General features: G+C 53.6%; 9 protein-coding genes across 9 annotated transcripts; 6 read left to right on the top strand and 3 right to left on the bottom strand.

Annotated features, from left to right (window-relative positions):
* Nucleotides 1–698: 698 nt before the first annotated feature.
* Nucleotides 699–1359, top strand: SETTUDRAFT_154093 (uncharacterized protein; the record flags this gene model as incomplete). The annotated part of the gene is made up of 2 exons (XM_008027618.1): nucleotides 699–952; nucleotides 1008–1359. The coding sequence occupies 2 exons, from the start codon at nucleotides 699–701 to the stop codon at nucleotides 1357–1359; spliced, it is 606 nt and encodes a 201-aa protein (XP_008025809.1).
* A 1753-nt stretch (nucleotides 1360–3112) lies between these two features.
* Nucleotides 3113–5264, top strand: SETTUDRAFT_163344 (uncharacterized protein). Its single transcript, XM_008027617.1, has 5 exons — nucleotides 3113–3383; nucleotides 3431–3485; nucleotides 3536–3624; nucleotides 3670–3897; nucleotides 3947–5264. Exons 1-5 carry the CDS (start codon nucleotides 3270–3272, stop codon nucleotides 5147–5149), a joined length of 1689 nt encoding a protein of 562 aa, XP_008025808.1. The 5' UTR covers nucleotides 3113–3269; the 3' UTR covers nucleotides 5150–5264.
* A 125-nt stretch (nucleotides 5265–5389) lies between these two features.
* Nucleotides 5390–7253, top strand: SETTUDRAFT_19913 (glycoside hydrolase family 61 protein; the record flags this gene model as incomplete). The annotated part of the gene is made up of 3 exons (XM_008026775.1): nucleotides 5390–5448; nucleotides 6566–6830; nucleotides 6906–7253. 3 exons carry the CDS (start codon nucleotides 5390–5392, stop codon nucleotides 7251–7253), a joined length of 672 nt encoding a protein of 223 aa, XP_008024966.1.
* Nucleotides 7254–7320: 67 nt separating this feature from the next.
* On the bottom strand, nucleotides 7321–8171 carry SETTUDRAFT_163343 (uncharacterized protein). The gene is made up of 3 exons (XM_008027616.1): nucleotides 8025–8171; nucleotides 7940–7971; nucleotides 7321–7867 (listed from the first exon to the last, which is right to left on the bottom strand). Exons 1-3 carry the CDS (start codon nucleotides 8046–8048, stop codon nucleotides 7585–7587), a joined length of 339 nt encoding a protein of 112 aa, XP_008025807.1. The 5' UTR covers nucleotides 8049–8171; the 3' UTR covers nucleotides 7321–7584.
* Nucleotides 8172–8258: 87 nt separating this feature from the next.
* SETTUDRAFT_88923 (uncharacterized protein) lies at nucleotides 8259–8957 on the top strand (the record flags this gene model as incomplete). Its single annotated transcript, XM_008027615.1, has 3 exons — nucleotides 8259–8391; nucleotides 8466–8528; nucleotides 8650–8957. The coding sequence occupies 3 exons, from the start codon at nucleotides 8259–8261 to the stop codon at nucleotides 8955–8957; spliced, it is 504 nt and encodes a 167-aa protein (XP_008025806.1).
* Nucleotides 8958–9136: 179 nt separating this feature from the next.
* Nucleotides 9137–10177, bottom strand: SETTUDRAFT_154088 (uncharacterized protein; the record flags this gene model as incomplete). Its single annotated transcript, XM_008027614.1, has 1 exon — nucleotides 9137–10177. The coding sequence occupies one exon, from the start codon at nucleotides 10175–10177 to the stop codon at nucleotides 9137–9139; it is 1041 nt and encodes a 346-aa protein (XP_008025805.1).
* A 1912-nt stretch (nucleotides 10178–12089) lies between these two features.
* SETTUDRAFT_87641 (uncharacterized protein) lies at nucleotides 12090–13445 on the top strand (the record flags this gene model as incomplete). The annotated part of the gene is made up of 2 exons (XM_008027613.1): nucleotides 12090–12776; nucleotides 12837–13445. The coding sequence occupies 2 exons, from the start codon at nucleotides 12090–12092 to the stop codon at nucleotides 13443–13445; spliced, it is 1296 nt and encodes a 431-aa protein (XP_008025804.1).
* A 64-nt stretch (nucleotides 13446–13509) lies between these two features.
* SETTUDRAFT_19908 (uncharacterized protein) lies at nucleotides 13510–14430 on the bottom strand (the record flags this gene model as incomplete). Its single annotated transcript, XM_008026774.1, has 1 exon — nucleotides 13510–14430. One exon carries the CDS (start codon nucleotides 14428–14430, stop codon nucleotides 13510–13512), a length of 921 nt encoding a protein of 306 aa, XP_008024965.1.
* A 920-nt stretch (nucleotides 14431–15350) lies between these two features.
* On the top strand, nucleotides 15351–16570 carry SETTUDRAFT_31652 (uncharacterized protein; the record flags this gene model as incomplete). Its single annotated transcript, XM_008026893.1, has 3 exons — nucleotides 15351–15669; nucleotides 15726–15920; nucleotides 15969–16570. 3 exons carry the CDS (start codon nucleotides 15351–15353, stop codon nucleotides 16568–16570), a joined length of 1116 nt encoding a protein of 371 aa, XP_008025084.1.
* Nucleotides 16571–22697: the final 6127 nt, after the last annotated feature.

The following is a 22697-nucleotide window of genomic DNA, read 5'->3' as shown; positions in this document are numbered from 1 at the left end:
CGAGCCGGCCGAGGCCACTACAGCAATTGTGCGCACGGCATGCCTGCCTTGCCCGCACACGCACGCACACGCACGCACACGTACATGTGTAATGGGGGCAGACACATGGCGAGAGGCACACCATGTTTCGTCGCAGGCGTCGCAGGGGCGGATCAAGTGTTTCCTGAGGCACGGGCAAGCCGACATCCGCGGGGCCATGGAATTCCCGGATCGACGACGACGTTGGCGGTTGGCGGCTGGCGGCGGGCGGGAAACAGGACAGGCAGCGGCACAGGTGGCGCTGTGATTACATAATGGGCGCACCGCCTCGCCGGCACTTGCGGCTTGCACTTGCGGCTTGCGTCTGCAGCTGTGGCGCGTGATGCGGCCGTGGCTGAGCCGCTGGCTGAGAGGGCATGGCACCCACATCCGAGGCGTCCGTCGCCCGCGCCCCCCTCGAGGCGTAGTGCGCATGTGTTCAGTCATCAGGCGGCGCAAAGAGCAGCCGTATAAGATTGCGACCAGGCCCGGCTGAGCGCCGGCTCCTCTTACTCCTGCCCTACATCTCTACAACCACGCCATTCACACTTTGCCATCTCCGTGTTCCGTCCCGCCTCGCAACCTTACGTCAGAAACTACCCCTCAACCAAGCCCCTCCGCTCAGCCCGCATCAGCCCATCGACACCGCATATCCCGCTCTCAAACCCAATCCCCTCGACATGTCCGGCCCCTACGACCAGTACAACCAAGGCTACCAGCAGCACCAGTACCCGCCCCAGGGCCAGTACCCACCCCAGGGCCAGGGCTGGGAGCAGCAACAGCAGCACCAGCAGCAGCAGGGCTATCCGCCACAGCACCAGAACCAGGGCTACTACGACGGCCAGCAGCAGGGCTACAACCAGCAGTACGGCGCGCCCGCTCACGGTGGCTTTCAGCACGGCCAGCAAGCGGCGCCTTACGACCAGCAGCAGGGGTAAGAAAACATGTTTCCAGCCGCAGCCTATGACTGTTCGCTCACACCATGTCAGATACGCGCAGCAGCAGCAGCAGCAGCAGTACCCGCCCCAAGGACAGTACCCTGGTGCGCAGCCGTCGCACCAGTTCCCACAGCAAGGCGCGTACCCCCAGGACCAGTATCCGCAGGGCCACGCCGCGCCTGGCCACCAGCAGCCCGGCCAGTTTGGTGCCACGGACCCTAATGCGCAGGCAGAGGGCGACCGTGGACTCATGGGCGCGCTCGGCGGCGGTGCAGCCGGCTACTTTGGCGGCAACAAGCTCGGCGGTCACGGCATTCTAGGCGCCATTGCAGGCTCCATTCTCGGCAGCAAGCTCGAAGACAAGGCCAAGAAGGACAAGCACCACGGCAACGGCTGGAACTAGATGACGTCGGCGTAACAAAGGGCCAGTCGCATGTGGTTCTGGTTTGTATGCTGTGTACATTGGTGGCTTTGTTTGATGCATCTGGTTTGATGCGGCGTTTGGGATAAATGACGACGACCGACGAACGGCAGCCGTGTGGTTTTGTGCAGACTGGATGCATGACGTCGAGTAATGGCCGTGGGTACATATTGGTAGATGCATAATGACTATGAATGAAATGAATCCAGCTCGTTGTCGTGTCCAAGTGCCGAGTCTCGCATGGCTTGCTGTGTCTGGCGTCGACGCTCGTATCGCCCCCGTCGCCTTATCAACACGAAACGAAACTCACCCCAGAGGGCTCTGCTCGTGAATCATTGACACGCGGCTGGGCGTAGTCGCTGTCAGGCGTGACGTTTAACACGAGGCGGAAATGATGGTTGGCCGACGGACGTCCAAACATACGCTGCGTCCGAAACCATGGTCGCCCGGCTGCTGTTTGATTCGGCTGCCGGTTTGATATATGGGCGTTTCCCAAGGGCCAATGGCGCATACCCATCTCAGTGCCAGCGATGGCGACGAGTGGGTTTTCTGCAGGTACCCGTGGTTTGACCATGGGCAGACGGCGCGTCTAGAAGGGCAGAGGGCCAAAAGGGCGTAGGAACAAGGACGGCAGTTGGTGGTGTTGACTGTGTGCGTGTTGCAGAAAAACAAAAGGAGAAGCTCCCCTCTCCTCTCCCCCCGCTCCCCAGTCCACCTATCTCGACATGTCGCGTGCGGCCTACCACCACGGCGGCGTCTAGAACTCCAGAGGCGGGAGAGGCGTTGGAGGCGAGTGCGAGCACCAAGGCCGGGCTGGGCAGATGATGGAAAGAGGAGCATGATACATATAGTGCAGCCGTTTTACTCGATGTCATCGAGTAAAGTCGACGCGGGCGGCGCTGAATGGCCGGTTCGGCGCTTTTTTCCCCCTGCAACCCCACACGCTCTTTATCTGCCCAGCGCCGTGTAGCGAGGCTCGACATGCAACTTCGACGACCACGGCGCAAGAGATAATCGACCATCTCCGGCCCCCGCAACGCCTGGTGACATGTTGCTATCGAGTCAACCGTCGCCGACTCTGTGCACACAGGCACCGCACGCCTATCGCCGCGATAGCAGCGCAAACTCTGCGCATGTCTCCCCCGCGCCCCAGGGCCTGCGCAGCATCCCTGGCCTTGTGCGCGGCGCAACACCGTCCACATGGCCTTGGGCGGCTGCCACTGCGCTGGTCACGCCGCCGCAACGTCGCATTGTGCGCCTTCTCGAGCGCGACACTGACACTGCTAGTTGATGCGCATCACTGGGCAAGTTTCCGAAGGAATGCACGCACGCGAGCGCGAGGGCCCAGCTGCAGTCGCGCTACGGGAGCCCTAAGAGGCTGGGTGGAGCTCACGGCGCGGGCTATCGCGAGTTCAAGATAAGACGTCCCACCAACCATGTGGCAATGGCATCAAACCCAGGCTCCCACCGACCTGCTGCTGCAAGCCCTGCGTCCCCCAGCGCCTGCTATTTAAAATGGACCACATCCCATGGTTGGCCGTGCTCCAGGTCAAGGCCCGCCTTTACACCTGCACCACCTCGCCCTACCACTACCACTACTCCTCCAGCTCGTCCTCCATCTCCGACTTTGTTCTTGTCTGAAGCCCGCCTCCGCTGCACGCCCGCGGAGACCAATCATTGTGGATCCTGAACGCCAGCCGCTTCTCCCCCCAGCCTCACCACGCCCCAGCTCATCCACATCGGCCGGTGATAATCCCCCACGTCATTGGAGCCGGGATTCAGATCCCTTGCAGCCCACGGCCTCGAGCAGCCGGAGCGCGAGCTTCAAAAGGCCCGTTGCGACCGCAGCCGTCTTCCACTCGAGCGACGAGCCCGCCTTCCTCGACGCCATCATGGAAAAGGTCAAGACTTCAAAGGTCGCCCACTGGGCAAACAAGCTCGCCGTCGAGAGCGAACCCAACCTCACCACGGCCCAGCTGATGCTGTTCAACCATGACCTCAAGCCTGTCGGTGTGCCGAGCCCATGTGGCACTGCCTTTGCTAACATGCCCAGGTCGAACCAGAACGCCGACAATGGGGCGCTTGGAATTTCGTCGGTTTCTGGGTTGGTATGTTCACTGCGTTCACGATGCCTCCAACCATGTCCTAACAATCACAGCCGACTCGTTCAACATCAACACGTGGATGATTTCATCCGCAAACATTGTCGACGGTCTCTCGTGGTGGCAATCGTGGATATGCGTTTGGGTATGGCCTTTGCACCCCTCACAATGCCATCGCTAACCCCAGCAGCTCGGCTACTCCATCGCGGCTTGCTTCGTCTGCATGACTGGCCGCATCGGTGCGACCTATCACATCTCGTTCCCCGTCGTTAACCGCGCTTCTTTTGGCGTCTGGGGTGCGTTATGGCCCGTCTTCAACCGTGCCGCCATGGCCAGTATCTGGTATGGCGTGCAGGGATGGATCGGCGGCGCCTGTGTGCGACTGATGATTCGAGCCATCTGGAACAATTGGCGAAATGCATGTCTCTTTGCAGTCCAGTCCATCTTATTCTTACTGACTTTGCCAGGCCGACACCCCCGGCGGAGGTGGCATTAAGAATGGTATTCCCAACTCTGGCACCAACACCGTCGCCTTTGTGTCCTTCTTCCTCTTCTGGGCTGGGTCGCTGCCCTTCATCTACCCGCCCGTGCACAAGATTCGCCATCTGTTCACGGTAAAGGCCTTTTTCGCACCCACTGCTGGAATCGCCTTCTTCATCTGGGCCGTTGTACGCGCAAAGGGACTGGGCCCTATTGTGCACCAGGCCGGCGAGGCCAAGGGCTCTGATCTGGGCTGGCTCATGGTCAAGGGCATCATGAGTGCCATTGCCAACTTTGCCACGTTGATTGTAAACGACCCCGACTTTGCGCGTTTCGCCAAGAAGCCCTCCAACGCCTTTCTCCCCCAACTCATCACCATTCCCGTTGGATTTGCCGTGACATCCTTTATTGGTATCATTGTGTCTTCGTCGTCTACCGTCATCTTCGGCAAGGCCATCTGGAACCCGTTGGACCTGCTTGAGCAGTTCCTCAACGAAGGCGGATCGGGCCAGCGCTTTGGTGTCTTTGTCATCGCATCGGCCTTTACCCTCGCCCAGCTCGGCACCAACATTGCCGCAAACTCAATCTCGGCCGGCACCGACATGACAGCCCTCGCCCCGCGCTGGATCAGCATCAGGCGCGGTGGCTACGTTTGCGCCCTCGTCGGCCTCGTCATGTGCCCCTGGAACCTGCTCTCCGACACCAACAGCTTCACCACATACCTCTCTGCCTACTCCGTCTTCCTTTCGTCCATTGCCGGCGTCATGATCTGCGACTACTATGTTGTCCGCAAAGGCTACCTGCAGATCAAAGACCTCTACTCTGGCAAGAAGACCGGACCCTACTACTTCACCTTTGGCTTCCACTGGCGTGGCTACGCAGCCTACATTGCGGGTGTTGCTATCAACGTCGTAGGCTTTGCCGGTGCCGTCGGCCGCAAAGTTCCCATTGGCGCCCAGCGCATCTACGACCTCAACTTCTTCACCGGCTTCCTCGTCGCAAGCATCACTTACTGGGCCCTATGCAAGATCAGTCCTATTCCCGCCACCAGCGATGTCTGGATGGAGGTTGGCGACGAGATTACCGATATCAGTGTTGCCTATAATAGTGATGACGGCGAGAGGTACGAGGTCATGCATGGCGGCAAGGGAAAGCCCGATGAGGAGATTGCGCATGTCAAGGATTTTTGATGATTTGATGACTTATGACTGTTTTTGTTGTTTTGTACGCGTTGTGTAGAGCAAAGACATGCATTGAAAGACATGTAGAGACAGATGGAGATAGATACCAGACCACACACACACACACACACCCACACCCCGGTCACTCTCGTTTTCATTTTAATCTTATCGCGCGATACCCATCTTACTTCCCCTCCCTCCGTCCATAATTCTCATCATCCCCCAGATCCCTCAACATACACCACGACAATGACATCCACCCTCGTCCTCGCCCTCTCATTCGCCAACTTCCATTTCATCTGGCTACAGTAACCTTGAGCGCCCGCTAGCCCCAAACAGGAAACAGCCAAGCAAACCTCTCTCCCTCATGAAACCGCCCATCAATCCATATTGCCATTCGCGCGCGTTGACGGTCCGCCTACCCCGTCGCGTGTTTTATATAACATATATATGGCTTGGTATGGGCGTAAAAGGGTGCGGAGCGGAGTAGATGGCTCCGGTTTTTGTTTTGTGCGGTGGCTCTGGTGTACTTGGTTGTGAGTGTGTGTGTATGTTGTGGTTGTTTCGCCGGATGGAAGGGCGCGTGGATGGAGAGAAAGAGAGAGAGAGATGAGTAAATGAATATGTCCACGCGTCAACGAAGCACGAAAAGAGAGAGAGAAAAAAAAAGAAGAAGAAGAGAGAGAGAAAGAAAATTCCCCGATCAGGCACGGAGAAAGGCAAGCATCTACGCAAACCCCAAGACGCGATGCGATGCGAGACGATACCATCAATCACATAACTCGTCACGGCTCCATGCGCCGCAGCCTGGGCGGCCAACAAGGCCGTTGGAACGAGGAAGTTTGAGAGAAGCATCTTTGCAGTGTATGCAGTCTTGTGCGAGGGAGGCGAGGGGAGCAGGAATACATGTATTTAAGCATCATATCCTCTTTATATATCCATACCCACCCATTCATCTATCCACCTGCCTCCCTTCCTCCATCTCCTTTTCCCCTTGCTTGCTTGCTTGCTTGCATCATCTCTCCAGATACCCACACCTCCATCCCGATACATAACATAATATCCGCCCAAGTCACACTACCCACCCCCATCTCTCCATGTCACCGCTTGGCACGCTCTCCACCACCTACACACGCGCCCACTCTTTACTTAGTCCCAAGCCAGCCCCGCATTTCCGGTATTTGACTTTAATCTACGATGCCCCCCTCCCCCCCCCCTTGTTCGCCCTCCCATGCTGTCATTGCGCCCGGGTAAAAAGGGCGGAGAGGCGTCACGAGGAACGGGTATAGTATAGTAAGACCAAGTACGGTGCTGGATATATTGAGTGACGTATCCTGGGTAAAATCCTCCTCTTCCTTACCAACACCATCCATCCATCCACCTCGTACCTACACCTACATCCACAGCAAACTAACGCCACACCAGCTACGAAGGCTTCTCGCCCGCATCGTCCCCAAAAACCATTCAGCGCCAATGGCCCGACTACAACCCCACCATGAGCGTCAACGACCGCAAAGTCATGTGCAACGGCGGCACGTCGGCCGACCTCAGCGCAAAGGTCAAGGCCGGAGGCAAGATCCGGGCCATCTGGAAGCAGTGGACGCATGAGCAGGGGCCCGTCATGGTGTGGATGTACAAGTGCTCTGGAGACTTTAGCAGCTGTGATGGTAGCGGGAAGAAGTGGTTCAAGGTATGCTTATCCTCTCACTCCCCTCGGCCGCCTTCACGCTCTGTATACCTAGGGACGTGCTGATGTAATTACTAGATCGACGAGCAAGGCATGACAGCCCCGCCTCTATCTGGCCGCAACTGGGGCACCGCCTTTGTACTGAAGAACCTATACTGGGAGTCCACCGTCCCGGCATCGCTTGCAGCAGGCAAGTACCTGGTGCGCCACGAGCTGCTCGCCCTGCACCAGGAACGCAGCCCCCAGTTCTACGCCGAGTGCGCCCAGATTGAGGTTACGGGCAGCGGCTCCGCGAACCCCAGTGGCGATTATCTGGCTACGATTCCTGGGTATGCGTCGCAGAATGATCCCGGTATCATGGTCGATACGTATTCGAGCTCCCAGACAACGTACACGTGTCCTGGGCCCAAGGTGTGGAGTGGTTAGGGGTTGATGATGTGAAGACATGGTGTGTGAGTGTATATATGATGTGAGTGGTAGTATAGCATGAATCATGATCGGTTACTTGGAATCACTCTATGCTCCGTCAGTCCAATGCCATGATAACATCACGTGCTTGGTATCGAGTCAACGGCAATCGCAGTGCCAAAAGAGACGTAGGGCAAAAACGGCGCAGATTGACGTGAATGCGCCACGGCTTTTGCCAATCTCTTGCCTTGCATAACTTCCACCTTAAGCTGCTCATCCTCATAATCCCAAACGCCATGTTGCAATGCAATTCTTGTTCATGTACACTATGATACACCTCCCCCCTCCATCACCGAAACTTGGCCGTGCCCAGCACATCTTTGATCTCCTCGAACTTTGTGCCCATCTTGACGATGCTGTAGCGAATGAGGCGCGGATCGAGACTCATGGTCCTGCGCAACGAGTGCTGGGCGCGCGCACTGGCATCGAAGCGCATGATGAAGTGGTGGCCATAGTGGTGCGTCGACTGCAGCTTCTTGGCTGGCTTGGGCAGCAGAAACGTGCCCCAGTTGGACACGCCGCGCACGACGCCCTGCTGGTCGAGCACGATCTTGCCGGCTGTTTTGGCGATACTAGGGCATATGGCGTCAGACGGGGTTGTTCGCCGCGCAGGTGGTGGTGGTGGTGGTGGTGGGGAGAATTACTCTTTTACTTCGGAGAGGCGGCCAGGCCGGACCTGCAGTCGTCAGTCAGTATACACGCAACCTCGGTGCGGCAACATCACCATACCACTCCAATCATCTCATACAACATGTTTGCGGCGGTTGCGCGGGTGGTGGTGGCAGGTGGACGTTGGTCTCCCCGTCGCAAAAAGTAGTCGAAAGCGGCGAACCTTTCCGCAAACCGCGGAGGAGCTCCACTTTTCCCTTATCTTGGCGGTGTCCATGGCCTTGCATGACCAGCGCGCAACTCTGCTTCCCTCTTATTTTCTGCATCCACACAAAATACTCGACTGCGCAAATAATGGCCGCCAGACTCTCAATCGCCCGCGCTGCGCGCCAATTCACGTCTGCGGCGGCAAAGAAGCCGTCGCCGTTTGCGTGCCAGAGGTGGCAGCAGGTCCCTCCGCAACGGCTATTCTCGGTATCTGCCGCATGTACGCATTTCCCTGAGCGCCCGCCGTGTCGCGACGAGGAATTGGGGGTTGGGATTGACTGACGGGGTCGACAGTCAAGGAGAAGCGGTACACCGAGGACCACGAGTGGATTGAGATGTCTGCCGATGGCAAGACATGTACGTCGTTTCCCCCGCCATCCCCCCGCAACTCGCGATAGTTTTGCTGGCCGACCGGCGCAACACAACACAACACACCGCCATTGAGCCGGCCTGACTAACACGATGCCCGCGCATACAGGCACGCTTGGAATCTCAGAGTACGCGGCCAAGGCGCTGGGCGACGTCGTCTACATTGAGCTGCCGCAGGTCGACATGGACGTGAGCGAGGGCGACGCAATTGGCGCCGTCGAGTCGGTCAAGTCGGCGTCGGACATTCTCACGCCCATTTCGGGCGTCGTCGCAGAGGTCAACACGGCGCTCGAGAGCACCCCGGGAAACGTCAACAAGGACCCCGAGGGCGAGGCTTGGATCGCCAAGATTACCGTCGACGGCGAGCCCAGCGGGACCATGAGCAAAGACGAGTATGCAGAGTTTACCGCAGAGTAGGCTTTTCAACGCGCGGATGGTGACATGCATGGTTGGATGGATGATAGAGGATACCTGGCGCTACTTCAACAGGGGGTGCCAATGGGAACGGTTTCATACTTTGCATTGCGTGTTAGAGTTGGGGCTCTACATTCTAAAGCGAACAAATAACACTAACGTTGGACATTGCACCGTCTCCTTCACTCGTCAACCGTCAGCACGACCTTGCCCCTCGCATGCCCCGTCGCCGTCCTTTCAAATGCCTTTTGATATTCGTCCAGCTTCCACACACTATCCACGCCGACCTTGAGCATGCCCTTTTCGAAAAACCTGGCAATGCGCTCGAGCTCCTCGCCCCGGGCTTCCATGACAAACCACAGGCTCTTGACGCCCACGGGCTTGCCGCCATCGGGCTCCCGAAACCCAGGCACAACCGAGATATACGCCCCATGCTCTTTGACACCATGCCACGCATCCATCATGGCATGCCCGCCCACGCAATCAAGCACAAGATCAAACTTTGCCCCACCACCAGAAACATACTTTTCGACGCCCGTCCGCGTATAATCCAGCACCTCGTCCACGCCCAGCTCCCCCAGAAATAGCGTATTCCGTGGCCCCGCCGTGCCCGCGACCCATGCGCCCGCCAGCTTCGCAAACTGCACCGCCATGGTGCCCACGCCGCCCGCGGCGCCAAGCACAAGCACGCGTTTGCCGCGAGCCTGGCCCAGCACCGCATCTCCTGTTTTCGCATGTACATGCGGTATATTTGTTTCGGTGAAGGAGCCAGTGAGATTGCCGTGCTCGAATAACGCCTGCCATGCTGTGTGCGCGCTCATTGGCACCGCGGCCGCAGTCTGCATGTCGAGGGCGGCGGGAACGAGCGCTGCTTCAGAGAGCAGTACCGACGCGTACTGGCTTGCGGCTCCGTCGCGCGCGGCGTGGATCCGGGCGTACACGCGGTCGCCTATACTGAACTTGTGGCTTACTGGCGCGGTCTCATCTGAACTGGCGGGCGGCAGATGCACAATGGTGCCGCTGACGTCGTAGCATGGGATGTGGTGTTCGGGCCAGTTGAGGTAGGGCGCCCATGTGAGCTCGCCGTTTGTGATTGCGGCGGCGTGGACGCGGAGGAGGAGCGAGGATGGCGAGGGAGAGGGAAGGGGAGCGCTGGTGCTGAGGTGCAGTGTGGATGGTGTTTTGTTGAAGAGGAGGGCTTTTTGGACTTGGGGGAGCGACATGTTGGGTTGAGAAAGCATACGAGTGTGGTGTGTCTTACGCTGGTTCTGCTGGAACGGTTGTAGGCATGAAGACGCATCTTTCTGTCCTTCTAGATGCTTATATCCTCGTGTCCTCGCTATATTCTCCTACAACCCGTGTATTCACCGTCGAAATACTCTCGTCGCAGCGGAACACCGAGACACCGGCATCAAGGGCGAACGAAAACTCCGCCTTCCCGTCCGCATTCTTCCCTCTTACCTTGGCATATGACATTGATTTGGATGCATAAGCAATCTCCTTGTGCCTGGCCCACTGGTTCATGGAGAAAGTGCAAGCTGCATCTTGCAATGGCTCGGCTGAAGGCGCCCATGCCGCGGAGAAAGCGTATCCTGCGCTGCAAAGCCTGAGTGAGTAAGCGGCCAAGATCGGGAGTCGGTCGTTGTTGAAAGCGAAGTCGCGGGCTAAAAAGACTAGAGTAGAGTGACTGCAGGAGAAGGGCTCGGGGGCGGAGGTGGTTAGTGCGAGGTGCGGTCCTGTTGTTCGGGAAGGCATGACATACATTTGCGTCACGCTCAAAGCAGGGCTTGGCATATTACGGAGGCAACACGTTTCTGAACAAGAGCGAATCCAAGCAATGCCTAATCCACGCAAAGTCGACGTGCGAGCATCCAAGGATACACCACAAAAAAGAAGCCCAAGGCGCAAAAAAAAAGAAAAAACATACAACAGCAGGGATTCGCCAGTGGTCACCCACCTGACTACTAATCTGCCGGTTACCAGCTTATGTATTGCCGAGCGGACGAGAGACACAGAATTCTGGTACCTATGGTCGTATGTACTGGGAAATGCGGTTCTCGCTTTATAACGTAATCGACACCATGGGGGGGAACTGACTTAGCAGCGGATGTGCCTGGTCATGGTCATCGCATCTCCTGACGTCATTCCCCCAGCCACCTTAGAGTAACGGCTTTGACCCACCAGCACAACACAGCATTGCTTCATAGCCCGGATGGCTCCATATAAAAGATAAAGCTGCGAATACCAAATCGTGACCGGATACACGCTCGCTGACGATAGCTAGAATAGCGCTGGTTGTTCAAAATTGGGCTAGAGGTCATACGAGGCGCTTGCACTTGATCGCGATCTTTTCCAACACCCATCTGTCAGGGCCACGTAACACTGAATACAAAAGTACGTCAGTCCCCGCTGCGCTGACCTGGGCTTGGTGATACGCTATCCGCGGAATGAGTGTTGCCCCAAGTACGCGCTCAGCGCTTTCCGATATTTGCAATTGTCGCATCCACATGTATCTGGTGCCACGACCTGCAGCTACTGATGCCCAATCGACACTAGCGCAATGCCGGCCGTTGGCGCACCCCGGCCTTCAACTTACACCTGCCGGTAGTGGTAGTGGTAGGAAAACGAAAACCCCTCCATATTCTGAGGTGCAAGCGCTATCGGAGCCCTGCATGGCACGTCGCATGCTACATCCAGGGCTTCAAGCGCAGCGACCCACGCGCACGTCACCCCAGGGCAACGCAAACACCAAAACTCCTTCAAAGGATTGAGACCCTATCCGGGTCAGCAACGGCGATTGGTGGACTCGGCTCCGCGAGTCGCTTCCTTGCGAAACCCCAACATCGCCAACGATACGGATCACTTCTCACCACGCAAACAACGCACCAGTCCCATTCAAATGGGACATCAAGGCCCCGAAATCTGTCGATCTCGTGCATTTCATGGCGGCTACACTTGTTTCCTCACGGCGAGCGAGCCTGACAAGAAATGAGGTAAGACTTTCGTCAGAGGAAGCGCATGCCATTACCATCATCCAGCCATATGCTGCCCCGCCCTCGCAGCTTGGGAGATATAACCCCAAACCCAGACTATTAAATAGATAGGTATAGCGAAGATAAAACACTCATTGTCGACATGTCGAGCTCCATCAACCAAGGGTCCAGCCACAAAAAGAGAACCATCCAGCAACTCCCCATTGCGGCGCGAAACGGGCACAACGCCGTCTTGAACGCCGAGTACCTGACGGACATTACCGATGCACTAGGCACATGGAGCTGCCAGCGCGTGGTCGTGGTGCACTCCAAGACGCTGGATGAGAAGACAAGAGTGATTGCGAAGCTGAAGGAGAAGCTGGGCTCGTTTATTGTAGCCATCAAGAGCGGCGTGGGCGCACACTCGCCGTACAGCGATGTCCTCGAGATAACGCGGCTGCTCCACGAGCACAAGGCAGACTGCCTCGTTAGCATCGGCAGCAGCAGCTACTCGGACGCGAGCAAAATCGCGCGCTTGATGCATGCGAATCTGGCCCCGGATAACCTCACGGTCGACGCAATGGAGGCCTTGGTTGACCAGGAAAAGGGAAGAGCAGATGGCCTCAAAGACCCCAGCATCAGGCTGATTGTCGTGCCAACCAGTCTCTCCGCCAGCGAGTGGAACAGCAATTCCTCGGCGACCAATCCGCACACGCACAAGAAGCAGCATTTTGCCAGTGAGCACGCGGCGCCCGATGTAATTCTGCTGGACCCAGAGGTGGCTGTGACGTCGCCGCGCAAACTCTGGCTGGCAAGCGGCATGCGCGCAGTCGATCATTGCGTAGAAACCGTACGTATTCTCTTTTTACTCCAGCAGAAAGATCTCAGCTCATCCGTGTCCTTGGTCTAGATGGTCAGCGACAAGTGCACGGCAGATGTGTTCCGCCACATGGAAGAGGCGCTCGGCGTGCTGCTGAAAGGGCTGCGCGAGTACAAGGACAGCGAAAACGACGAGGAGCGCTCTGAGTTGCTCGGCGGAATAGCCCTGTGCCAGTTGGGGGCGAGAGATGCCATGAAGGGCTTGCTGCTATGGAACGTCCCTATGGGCCTGTCGCATGCGATAGGCCACCAGCTGGGCAGCATATGCGGCGTCCTGCATGGCGTCACGTCGTGCATCATGCTTGCTCCTGTGCTGCGGTATACGGCTACCAAGTCGGAAAAGCAAAACGAGGCCCAGCGGCGGGTGCTGGCGGTTTGGGAGAGAGTGCTTGGCTACGACGAGGCTAGTCTGGCGGATGCCGTAACCAGGTTCGTCCAGTACCTGGGTCTGCCGAGCACGCTGAAAGAAGCCGGCGTGGAAAAGCAAGAGGACATGGACAAGGTGGCGGAAAGTACCTTGACGGATGCGTTTGGGGCCATGCAGGGCATGGGCGCGAAGGAAGATGTGGCTGCCATCTTGGAGTGTGCAAGGGGCGGAGAGACGCAGGAACCGTGGCTTGATGGCGGGGCGCCAACGTAGGAATGACTTTGATCGAACGCGCTTTATTTGTTTCTTCAATCTATGGCTCTAGTGAGTCGTTCTCTCATGACGCCGTTGGAAAATACATTTCTCGTAAATCGCCCAGCGGCAGCTTTTCAAACGCGGCGACATCTTCCACAATGGCATTGGCCAGCTCGGCAGGAAGCTGCCCTCTGGCCACCCGTCGCATGGTCCTCCATATCTCGTAGACTCTGGTACTCTGCGCAAGAAAGCTGGTCGACCGGCGGAACCATCCTACCTCGAACCACTCTGCCATGGCGCCCTCGCAGGCGGGCACGCTCCACTTTTTCGTCTCCTCTACATCCTGCTGGCCCCAGAGCGGGACCAGATGCTGCGCCTCGGCCAAGGACCGCCTGACGGGCCGAGTCGCCACGTCCCAGGGAGCGGCAACGCGGGCAGCTGAAGTCGAGAGAGAATGCGAAGGAGAGGGCGGGGAGGAGAGGGAGGAAGAGGTTGAAGATGAAGCACGCGATGAAGGGCCGGAGGGGTCCTTGTGCAGGGTGGGCACCGCAGCCAGGAGCGGGGGATCCCATTGGTCGAGGCAAATCCTCAACAGGGCATCATCGAGGATCCAATACAAGCTTTCACGCTGACTATTGAGGAAGCGCTCGAGCCGGATTTGCGGATGCCGCAAGATGTGCACGCCCCAGTCGACCAGCAGACAGGCCGCCTGGGCCCACATGCCCGGCGACACGGCCACCAGCTGGCGCACCGTCGCGGCAAAGGTGCGGGTGCGGTGGAAGAGGGCGGCATAGACGCGCGGGATCGACGACAGGCCCTGGAGGTCCGCCAGGATGGTCGAGTTCATGCTGCAAATGTCGCGGCCGAGCGCGTTGTTTGCGGCCGTCGGCGACCATGCTGCCTGTGGGAGTGGTGAGAAGAAGGGCGAGTTTTCCTTGGGCGCCCCCAGCGGCCCGCCGCGATGCGAGGCCGACGGCGACGAGTGCACAACGCTCGTTGACATGGCGACTGGGCTGACAGCGAAAGGCGGAAGGCGGAAGGCGAGAGAGCGGCTATGTATGTGCGTATGTATGTGTGTGTATGTATTCTTTCGTCGGCTTGGGATGTTTGCAGCCGCTCGTGTGCTCGCTGCGCCGCTCCAGTATTACGTCATCAGCAGATGCCAGCAAGTGGCCCTTTCGCTGCAGCCCGTCACCCCCCCCCCCCCATTTTCTGTTTTCGTCCGCGGCGCCTCTTCACCCGGCTTTCGGACCGCGAAATTACTAGTACATCCACATACTAGTACAGCAATAAGAAGCTTCTGATACGAGCACACGGGTCGTCCCGACCCAGGCGACTGCGCAACGGCCCTGGCCCTGTCGGTTGGCCCTGTTCCCGCGCTACCCGCACTTCCCGCACACCCGCGCTACCCGCACTTCCCGCACACCCGCGCTACCCGCACTTCCCGCACACCCAGCTTCTACTTTCGTATTCGCAGACGCGTACCCCTGGTACGCATCATCGGCGCCGTGGATACATTGGCTGGCTATTTGCTTCTTTTCGACTCTTACGACACGCACCGAGCTCTGCCCGCCTCGCGCGTTGTCGGCATTTGCAACGATGGATTCGTGGCAGGAATATCGGAAGCGTTGATCCAGTCATATCGACCTTATTGTAGACTCCTCTACTGCCCTTGGATGGTCTAAGGTTGTCTTGGTCGGAGAATATCTAACAACAAGCACATTGGTGATCGGCCATGAACACGGCCATGTATCCATGGAAAGACATGGTAGGACCCGATGTCTCTCTCAGAATCAGCTGTTCTGTGCTGTTTCTTCCATCCTGGACCACATATAAAGACGTCCCCGTCTCCATTTCACTCCAAGAGATTAATACCTTGTCAACTCGGACTTCTGATACCCCTTCAAACCATCCAGCCTCAACATGAAGTCCATCCTCGCCCTGCCCGCCATCCTCGGCGCAGTTTCGGCAGCTGCTGTCCCCCGCGCACAGTCTCCCTGCGTTTCAAACGGACGGAGCACCGCTCCCGAGCCCGCCGTCAACACCCTCGCCGGCTTCAACGAGTCTGCCAACTACAGCATGCTCGCCCGCAATGCCGTCAAGCCCGAAGGATATGAACTCATCATGTCCGACACAAAATGTGCATTGTCCTCTTCCAAGTACATGAGGTATTCTAGGATGTCCTCGTACGACTCACAAACCTGCGCCAAAATGTGTGATTCTCACCCTGGCTGCGATACCTGTACGTTGAATCCCTATACTTGTCTCATATCTAGTGCTTCACTAATACTTTTCAAGTCAACATCTACGTCGAGCGTTACCCCTCTGTTGTCCCCGATGAAAGCTGCCCCAACCCCAGCGCCATCTTCTTCGCAATCTGTGCTCTCTACTCCGAGCCCATCACCTCGGCTGCCTGCGACAACCCCGGCCAGTTCATAGGACCACAGGACGCCTCTGGCAACCCCTTTAGGACTGCTATCCGGGCTTCGAATGGTATGTCTTGATATTCACCGCTTACCTGCCATATACTAAACAGCACAGCTTACCGCAGGCTTCGAGTCAAGGAAGTCATTGTGACGGTGACTACCACCCGCAACATACTAACTGACCCAGAACGTTTAAAGGTATACGTGCACACGGGGTCTGCCAAGCACCACGCCAATGCCACTACCAGCAGCGTAGCCAAGGTAACGCCGAGCATCCCAATCAAGGATACTGCGCCCATGATGGCTATGCATGGACCTCTTCGTATATATACAGTCACCGAAGCAGAGATCACGTCGCGTCAGTCTCTCGACGATACCGTACCCATGATGGCCATCCATGGGCCTCTCCAAATATCTACCCTCGAGCCCAAGATAACACCGTGCCCCACAGTTGACGATACTGCGGCAATGATGGGCAAGCACGGACCTCTGCATATATCTACTGTCACCGAGGATGACACTGAGGATGACATCGATGAAGGGTCCTCGGCGTGGGTTTCAAGCTTTTACAGTATGATGAGGGAGCTCCATCCAGAAGTTTCAATAAGGCCTGTGAGCAGCACTCGTGGATGGAATGGACGGCTATGGATGAGAAATGCGCACACGGAACCTACCCCGATGCCAAGGCAGCTATCTGAGACAATTACCTATGTATGAAAAGTAAGACCAAAAGCCTGAATCTTGGCTTGGTTCTACACTTGCCTGATTAACCCACCATTCTAATATGCATCTAGATACCAAGATTTGGAGCGCGAATATGGGAGGGGGCTCGTGGGGGTTTTACTAAAATGGTGGATTCCATTCTGAATTTTGTCAAGTCGCATTTCAGGGTAAAAGAAGGCTTCTTCATGGCACAGACCGAGTTGACAGGGTGGAATGAGTGATTGGGGGGTGGTATTGTGTATTCGTCGGCTGATTTGCGGACATCTAAGGGCAGGGATATTTGCTGTAGCGTTAGCTGCGTATGAACTTTAGTCGTATCATGGTGTAGTCACGTGTGTCGAATAGGGGCTCAAGGTGCAAGGCTGAGGCGGCTGAAGCGACTCTCATTGGCTGTAAGAAGATTTGCCAATATATTGAAATGTCTCGTTCGGGTTAGTCGCGCCATGCCTGATCACATGACGAACACCAAAACAGCCCGAACACCAGAATGTCCAGTACAGCCAGTAGTAGAGTATCACAGTTAATACAGCGTAATAGATGAAGCTGCAACTCTCTCTAGCATCATTATGGCCCGTCAGAATGTCTGTAGACCTCACACAGATTAAGGTCATATCTGCTTTGCTATCAACATTGTCCTTAGAGGCTATTAGGGTTATCTTATAAGCACTATAAGAATAAATTAAAAGTAACATGTATAAAGAATAGATAGAGTTTATTATTACACTTATTATAGTTAACTCTTAAATTATACTTTCCTATCAGCTATTACTTAATAACATTGGTTATAGCTTTAGCTATATATAAAAATTAGTTATATATTAGCATAGTTATAACTCTTCTCTTGTAAAGGCTTAAAATAAAATATTACTAGAATTAATTCTTATTAGCGTCAAATAGGTCTACTATAATTTATTACATGAGTGCTAAGATATTATAGATTTTTAGTTTAAGTTAGTCTAACTAAGCTTTTATTATATAATAAACGCTAAAATAGCTAGAATACTAGAGAAGCTAAAGAAGCTAGAGAAGCTAGAACGCTAGAATAGCTAGAAAAGTAGCTAAAGCAGCACCTCTTTTTAGCTCCGTTAAAGGCTGTAGGCATCTGTCAGACTGTTAGGGATTTTCTGATCAAGGACCGGTTTGGATCACTGTGATAAAAGACTGTGATAAACTTGATAGTAGAAACTAATTGTATTGATTGCTCTACGCTCTGTTGTCTATAGGGGCGCGAGGGCGCGCCCCTTATAAGAGCTATCGCTATTGCTTTTTGTATTAGGTAGGCCGCTAAGTATCAGCCTCGCCTAGGGTTAGGTCTTGGCGATCAGCCCTAATTAGTTGGGATCACAGAATCCTGGTGCTCGAGTCCGCACCCAGATTCTGCCACTTATCTGACACACCCCCTCAGCTTAGAGCCAATTAGGATTACAAGCTAGACTATTAGTTAGTTAGATCGCTAGACGCTTAATTTGATCCTAGATCTCGAGCAGAGCCATTTTTCGGGTTGCTTCTTGAGTCTAGCTTTCTACTAGCCCCAGTTGAGTTAGAAATCGCTGCCACTAGTTTACTAGGAGAGCTTTGGTAAGTCCGTCTGCTGTCATTTCTATCAATTAGGTGTAGGTGACTTTGATCCGTCCGCTGGCGACTTCTTGCCTTAGCTAGTGATAGTGGATATCCACGTGTTGAAGCTTAGTTTAGAGTCTTGATATCTCCTAAGTAACTAGCTAGATAGTTTGTTAGTTATTGCACTAGATTTTGATCTAATCTAGTAGGTCAACCTTGAGTTCTTTGATTAGTCTTGATATAAAAATGGCTTCCTTAGCTACTTGTGATAGTGCTAAAAGCTCAGCCTTAGTAGTGAACGTAGTAACTATATCTTGCTTGCTAGCTCGCTAGGCGATAAGTCCGCTAAATAGCTTGATCGTGTAGCCTTAAGAGCTTTTGCGATCTAGTGTATTGTTAGCAAATAATGCGTCACTAGCTACTTGTATAGAATTGCCTGATCTTAGCTACAGCGCTAGGAGCTTGGTCTCTTTAAGGTAGAGTAGCACTTGATCCGCAGCCCTCTGGTGTTCTTGGCTAGGATTGGAGAGAAACCTAGCTAGGCGGGACGTTGCAAAGGTAATATCCGGCCTAGTATTAACAGCTGCGTAGAGTAGGGATCTAATCTTGCGTTGATACTTGGTGATTTCTAGTAGAGTAGCTAGCCCGTCTCGTGGCTTTAGCTTAGCACTGCCTATTGGGGTATTATGCTGGACAGTCTTGTCCTTAGCTAGTCGGCTGATCTTCTTACAGTAGGCCCCTTGGGATAGGTGGATAAGTCGTTTTTCTCGATCTCTCCTCACTTCGATCCCAAGAAACCACTGGATATCGTCCCCACCAGTCATTGAGTAAGTCTTTTTGAGATCTTCTACTAATGTGGTAGCCTAATGTAGTTGGTGTTGGCCATAGGCTATATTAAAATCATCCACATAGAAGAAGACTAGAGTGCTGTCCTTGATCATACAGCATGGCTCATGGGGTACAGTCTGAAACCCAAGCTTAGTGAGCGTTGCTGTGAAGTCTCGTTGCCATAACGCTGGCGATATCCGCAGCCCATAGAGTGCCTTTTGGAGCTTGAGTATGGTACCTGGCTTCTGATATCCATGGGGCATACGCATGTACACTTCTCTATCGAGTTAGGCGTGCACGAACGCGTTAGTGACATTAAACTGCTTAACTTTAAGATCGTATTTAGCAGCAACAGCCATAAATAGACGAAAGGATCGTCTAGCTAGGGTAGCAGCGTAGGTGTCTTGAGAGGTAATATTCCGCTGCTGATCGCCCCTAACTACTAGTCGTGCCTTGCACTTGAGAAACTAGTTTTCTTGATTGAATTTGTAGGTACAGACCTACATGCAGTTTAGAATCTAATGTCTACTTGCCTTAACTGCCTTATATAGTACTTCTACCCACGAGTTAGTAATCTTATAGCTGTCTAGATAAGCGCGTTAGGCTTCTTTAAATAGCTCGCCCATTGGATGCTCGTCTAGGTTTAATCTAGCTATCAGCGGCTCAGGGAGCTGGGATTGATGGATTTTGACTCCTTTGGAGAGCAGCCGTCTAAGCTGCGCCTTGTCTATCGCGCTGCCATTGTGATCTCCAATGCTTCCGGCTTCGGTTCCGGCCATAAAAGCTGCGGCCCATGGGACTGTTTTAGACGATTGGATTTCTGGAGTAGTTTCTGCCGTTCCACTCATAAGCTGAGCCAGTAACGCCACTGGTGGTAGAGTGGCTGGCGGCGTTGGATAGTGCTCCTGAATTTTCCTTCCCATGTAGTAGCCTGGTGGATCTTCTGTTTTGTTAATCTCTTTTGTCGTATTGATGGTGTCGTCTTCATAAAACGACTCCGTCCCAGTGTCCGGGATCGGCGGTGGGAGCTCGATAGTCCTGACGTATGCTGCAATCTCTGATAGAGTGCTGTGCATGAGACTATCCATTAGGTCTTCGACTTTGCCATCAAATATTGTATTTTCGTCGAAGATTATATCTCTAGTGCTAATGACTTTGGCTAGTGATGGGATCTAGATTCGATAGATCGTCGACGCCTGATAGCCGACTAGATAGCCGATCCAGGCTTTGGGATCAAGCCTCTGGAGTCTTGATTTGCCGCAGTGAGTATTGTTAGTTATAGCAAACGCCTTGCACCTATATGCTTTAAGATGAGCCAATCTAGGCTTCTTAGGCGTTATTATCCTATTAGTCTAGGATACGTAGGTGAAGAAGACTTCATAGGGTGTCTTCCACTAGTTGACGTAGTTCGGCGTTCAATTGTATAGATATACCGCGGCTCACGTGACTTCTGGCCAGAGTTCCTATAGTAGATTTGCGTCTAGCCGCATTGCGCGCGCCTTCTCCTTATTCACACCCCCTAAGCGTTTAGCGCTGCCATTTTGTGCTTGAGTGTTAGGCGCTAAAGGCTCGATAGCAATACCCCTGGCTTAGAGCCAGCGCATCACTTCAGGCTTAATAGTCGCGATCTTATTATCTATTTCAACGACCTTAGGCGTGATATTGTATTAATTCTTGAGAAAAGTGAGGAAGTTAGTGAGTATTTTAATGATTAATCTAGCTGTTTAATTGTTAATAAGATAGAAATCCTATTGCAGCCGTAAGTATTTGTCTGTGATTAATAGCTGTAATAACTCCTTGTTGTAGGACTACTTCTCATAGCTGTAGAAATTGATCGTTATCCTCTCACCAGGCTTCTAATCATGTGTCTGAGAAGCGCGACTGATCTGTTGGCGGATTTTTGCTCTCCCACATGAGTTGCACTCCACTATTGTGATACCCTTAATCCTCACCCCCTTAGCTTGCTGCACTAGATGCTTAATCGCTGCTGGGCCTAGATGGCCTAGGCGCTTGTGCTAGAGTATTGCGGTTGCTTGCTAGGGTGGTTTCTTAGTCTTTAAGGTGTGTTTGTGGGTGTAGAGTGCTTGGTGATTAGGTTAGGCACAGAATCCAGGTGTGTGGTCAAGCACCCACTAGCCAAAACGCTCTAAGAGCTCGCAGATAGTCGTCCCGTCGAGTCTTTTAAGTGCCGTAGGCTCTGATTTAGTGTCCTACCATATTCCTGTTTGCTAGAGTTTCTAGAAAGAGACGAGGTTGCATAGCAGATCTAGGCATATCGCTACATAATTAAGTACTAGCTTCCTAGGTCTCTGTTTGTGTATAAGGTGGAGGATTATCGTGCTATATCCTATGATCTATATCTAACTATTGCCTGCCTAGATAAGGTCTCCTTGCACTGGTGGCTAATAGTTATAGATGTTGTCTGGATTATTTATAATGTAACACGTTGAGCTAGAGTCTAGGATAAACAAGTGACGCAGTGGGTATTTAGATAAGCTTGTAGCTGCAAAGGCAGCGTTGATCTTAGATATCTGTCGTCCATTTAGTCACTGATCGTCCTCTAATAGTGTTGGAGTTTGGGATTGCTTAATATTTAGAGTCTTTGTTACCCTTGGCTAGCTTCTGGCTCTTAAGAGACTCTGAAAATCTAGATTATGATCTAATCTTAGCTCTACTAATTTTTGGATAGCGTGATTTAGTCTCCACTATTTAGGTGCGTCTTCTAGGTTTAGATAGAAGCACTAGTTAAGAGAGTGTCTTATGTCACAAGCTAGACAGAGAGAAATTTTACGAGCCCCGGCGCTTTCTAGTAATAGGCTAGTGCTACTTAGTTTACTTGGCGTGGCCCCAGCGCTTCCTGGAGATCTTGATCCAAGTCTAGTGCTACTCAGTTTACCACTTGCGGCCCCAGCGCTTCCTGGTGATCGGCCAGTGCTACTTGGTTTACCACGTTTAGAATATTTTGTGCTACTCCCATTGATGGCCTGTTGGGCGTCCCCATCAGCCTAGGAGTCTTGATCAGTCACGAAGTACGATGAGTCTTCTACTACAAAGGCTGCCTTCTGGCTTTTGCGATTAATTGGATAGCTTATTATTATATAATCTCTAAAACTGCTTGTCATTTTTCTTCTAGTTATCTCTTTAAGATTTTCACTAGTTGCTTGGAATGTTGTGGCCTAGATAGGGGCAATCTTGTATACTGCAGACTGGAAGTCTGCAGATAGAGTTTTGAATTGGGTAGTCTCAGGTACATTAAGTCGCTCTGCTTCTGTTGCAGCTAGATCGTACTTACTAAGCTAGAGATCCTATGTATTCACTAATCGCGGAGGTTTTAGTGCGTTGTGATATCGCTGGCGTGCCTATTTTTGCTCATAGCCAGGCGTTACGCCTACTGCTCCTTAGAGATTCTTGATCCACTCCTTAATCAACAGATTTAGTAAGCAGCATGTGCGCTGCAGGTGCAGAGCTACTATAGATTAGATAAAGGTTATAATCTGTTAATAGTTGGTAGTTTCTGTTTTGTATGTTAAGAGCTGCAGCTTGTATCTCTCTATCTAGAGCTTGTAGATCTCAAGATCGTCCTTGTAGGCACGTTGTCCTGACAAGGATAGATTAGATAGTCTAGCTAGCATTATGCCTGCTCTAAGAGTGGAGGTTGGAGTGTACTCAGATACGTCTAGTAGTTCTGGTGGACTTGGCTCTCTAGTTGGAGTAGCTGTCGCGTCTGGATCAA

This window comes from Exserohilum turcica (assembly GCF_000359705.1).
Source record: "Exserohilum turcica Et28A unplaced genomic scaffold SETTUscaffold_2, whole genome shotgun sequence".
Taxonomy (NCBI): domain Eukaryota; kingdom Fungi; phylum Ascomycota; class Dothideomycetes; order Pleosporales; family Pleosporaceae; genus Exserohilum; species Exserohilum turcicum.
Note: the sequence above shows the minus strand (reverse complement) of the source record. Positions and strands in the feature narration are given on the sequence as shown.

What these genes read in the sequence shown, in the direction of transcription:
- SETTUDRAFT_163344 (XM_008027617.1), top strand. Translation starts at nt 3,270, where the DNA reads ATGGAAAAGGTCAAGACTTCAAAGGTCGCCCACTGGGCAAACAAGCTC. An exon ending in TTTCGTCGGTTTCTGGGTTG is followed by an intron (nt 3,486 to 3,535) that starts GTATGTTCACTG and finishes TAACAATCACAG; the next exon opens with CCGACTCGTTCAACATCAAC. An exon ending in TCTGGAACAATTGGCGAAAT is followed by an intron (nt 3,898 to 3,946) that starts GCATGTCTCTTT and finishes TGACTTTGCCAG; the next exon opens with GCCGACACCCCCGGCGGAGG.
- SETTUDRAFT_163343 (XM_008027616.1), bottom strand. Translation starts at nt 8,048, where the DNA reads ATGTTGTATGAGATGATTGGAGTG. An exon ending in TGTATGAGATGATTGGAGTG is followed by an intron (nt 7,972 to 8,024) that starts GTATGGTGATGT and finishes TGACGACTGCAG; the next exon opens with GTCCGGCCTGGCCGCCTCTC. An exon ending in CGCCTCTCCGAAGTAAAAGA is followed by an intron (nt 7,868 to 7,939) that starts GTAATTCTCCCC and finishes CATATGCCCTAG; the next exon opens with TATCGCCAAAACAGCCGGCA.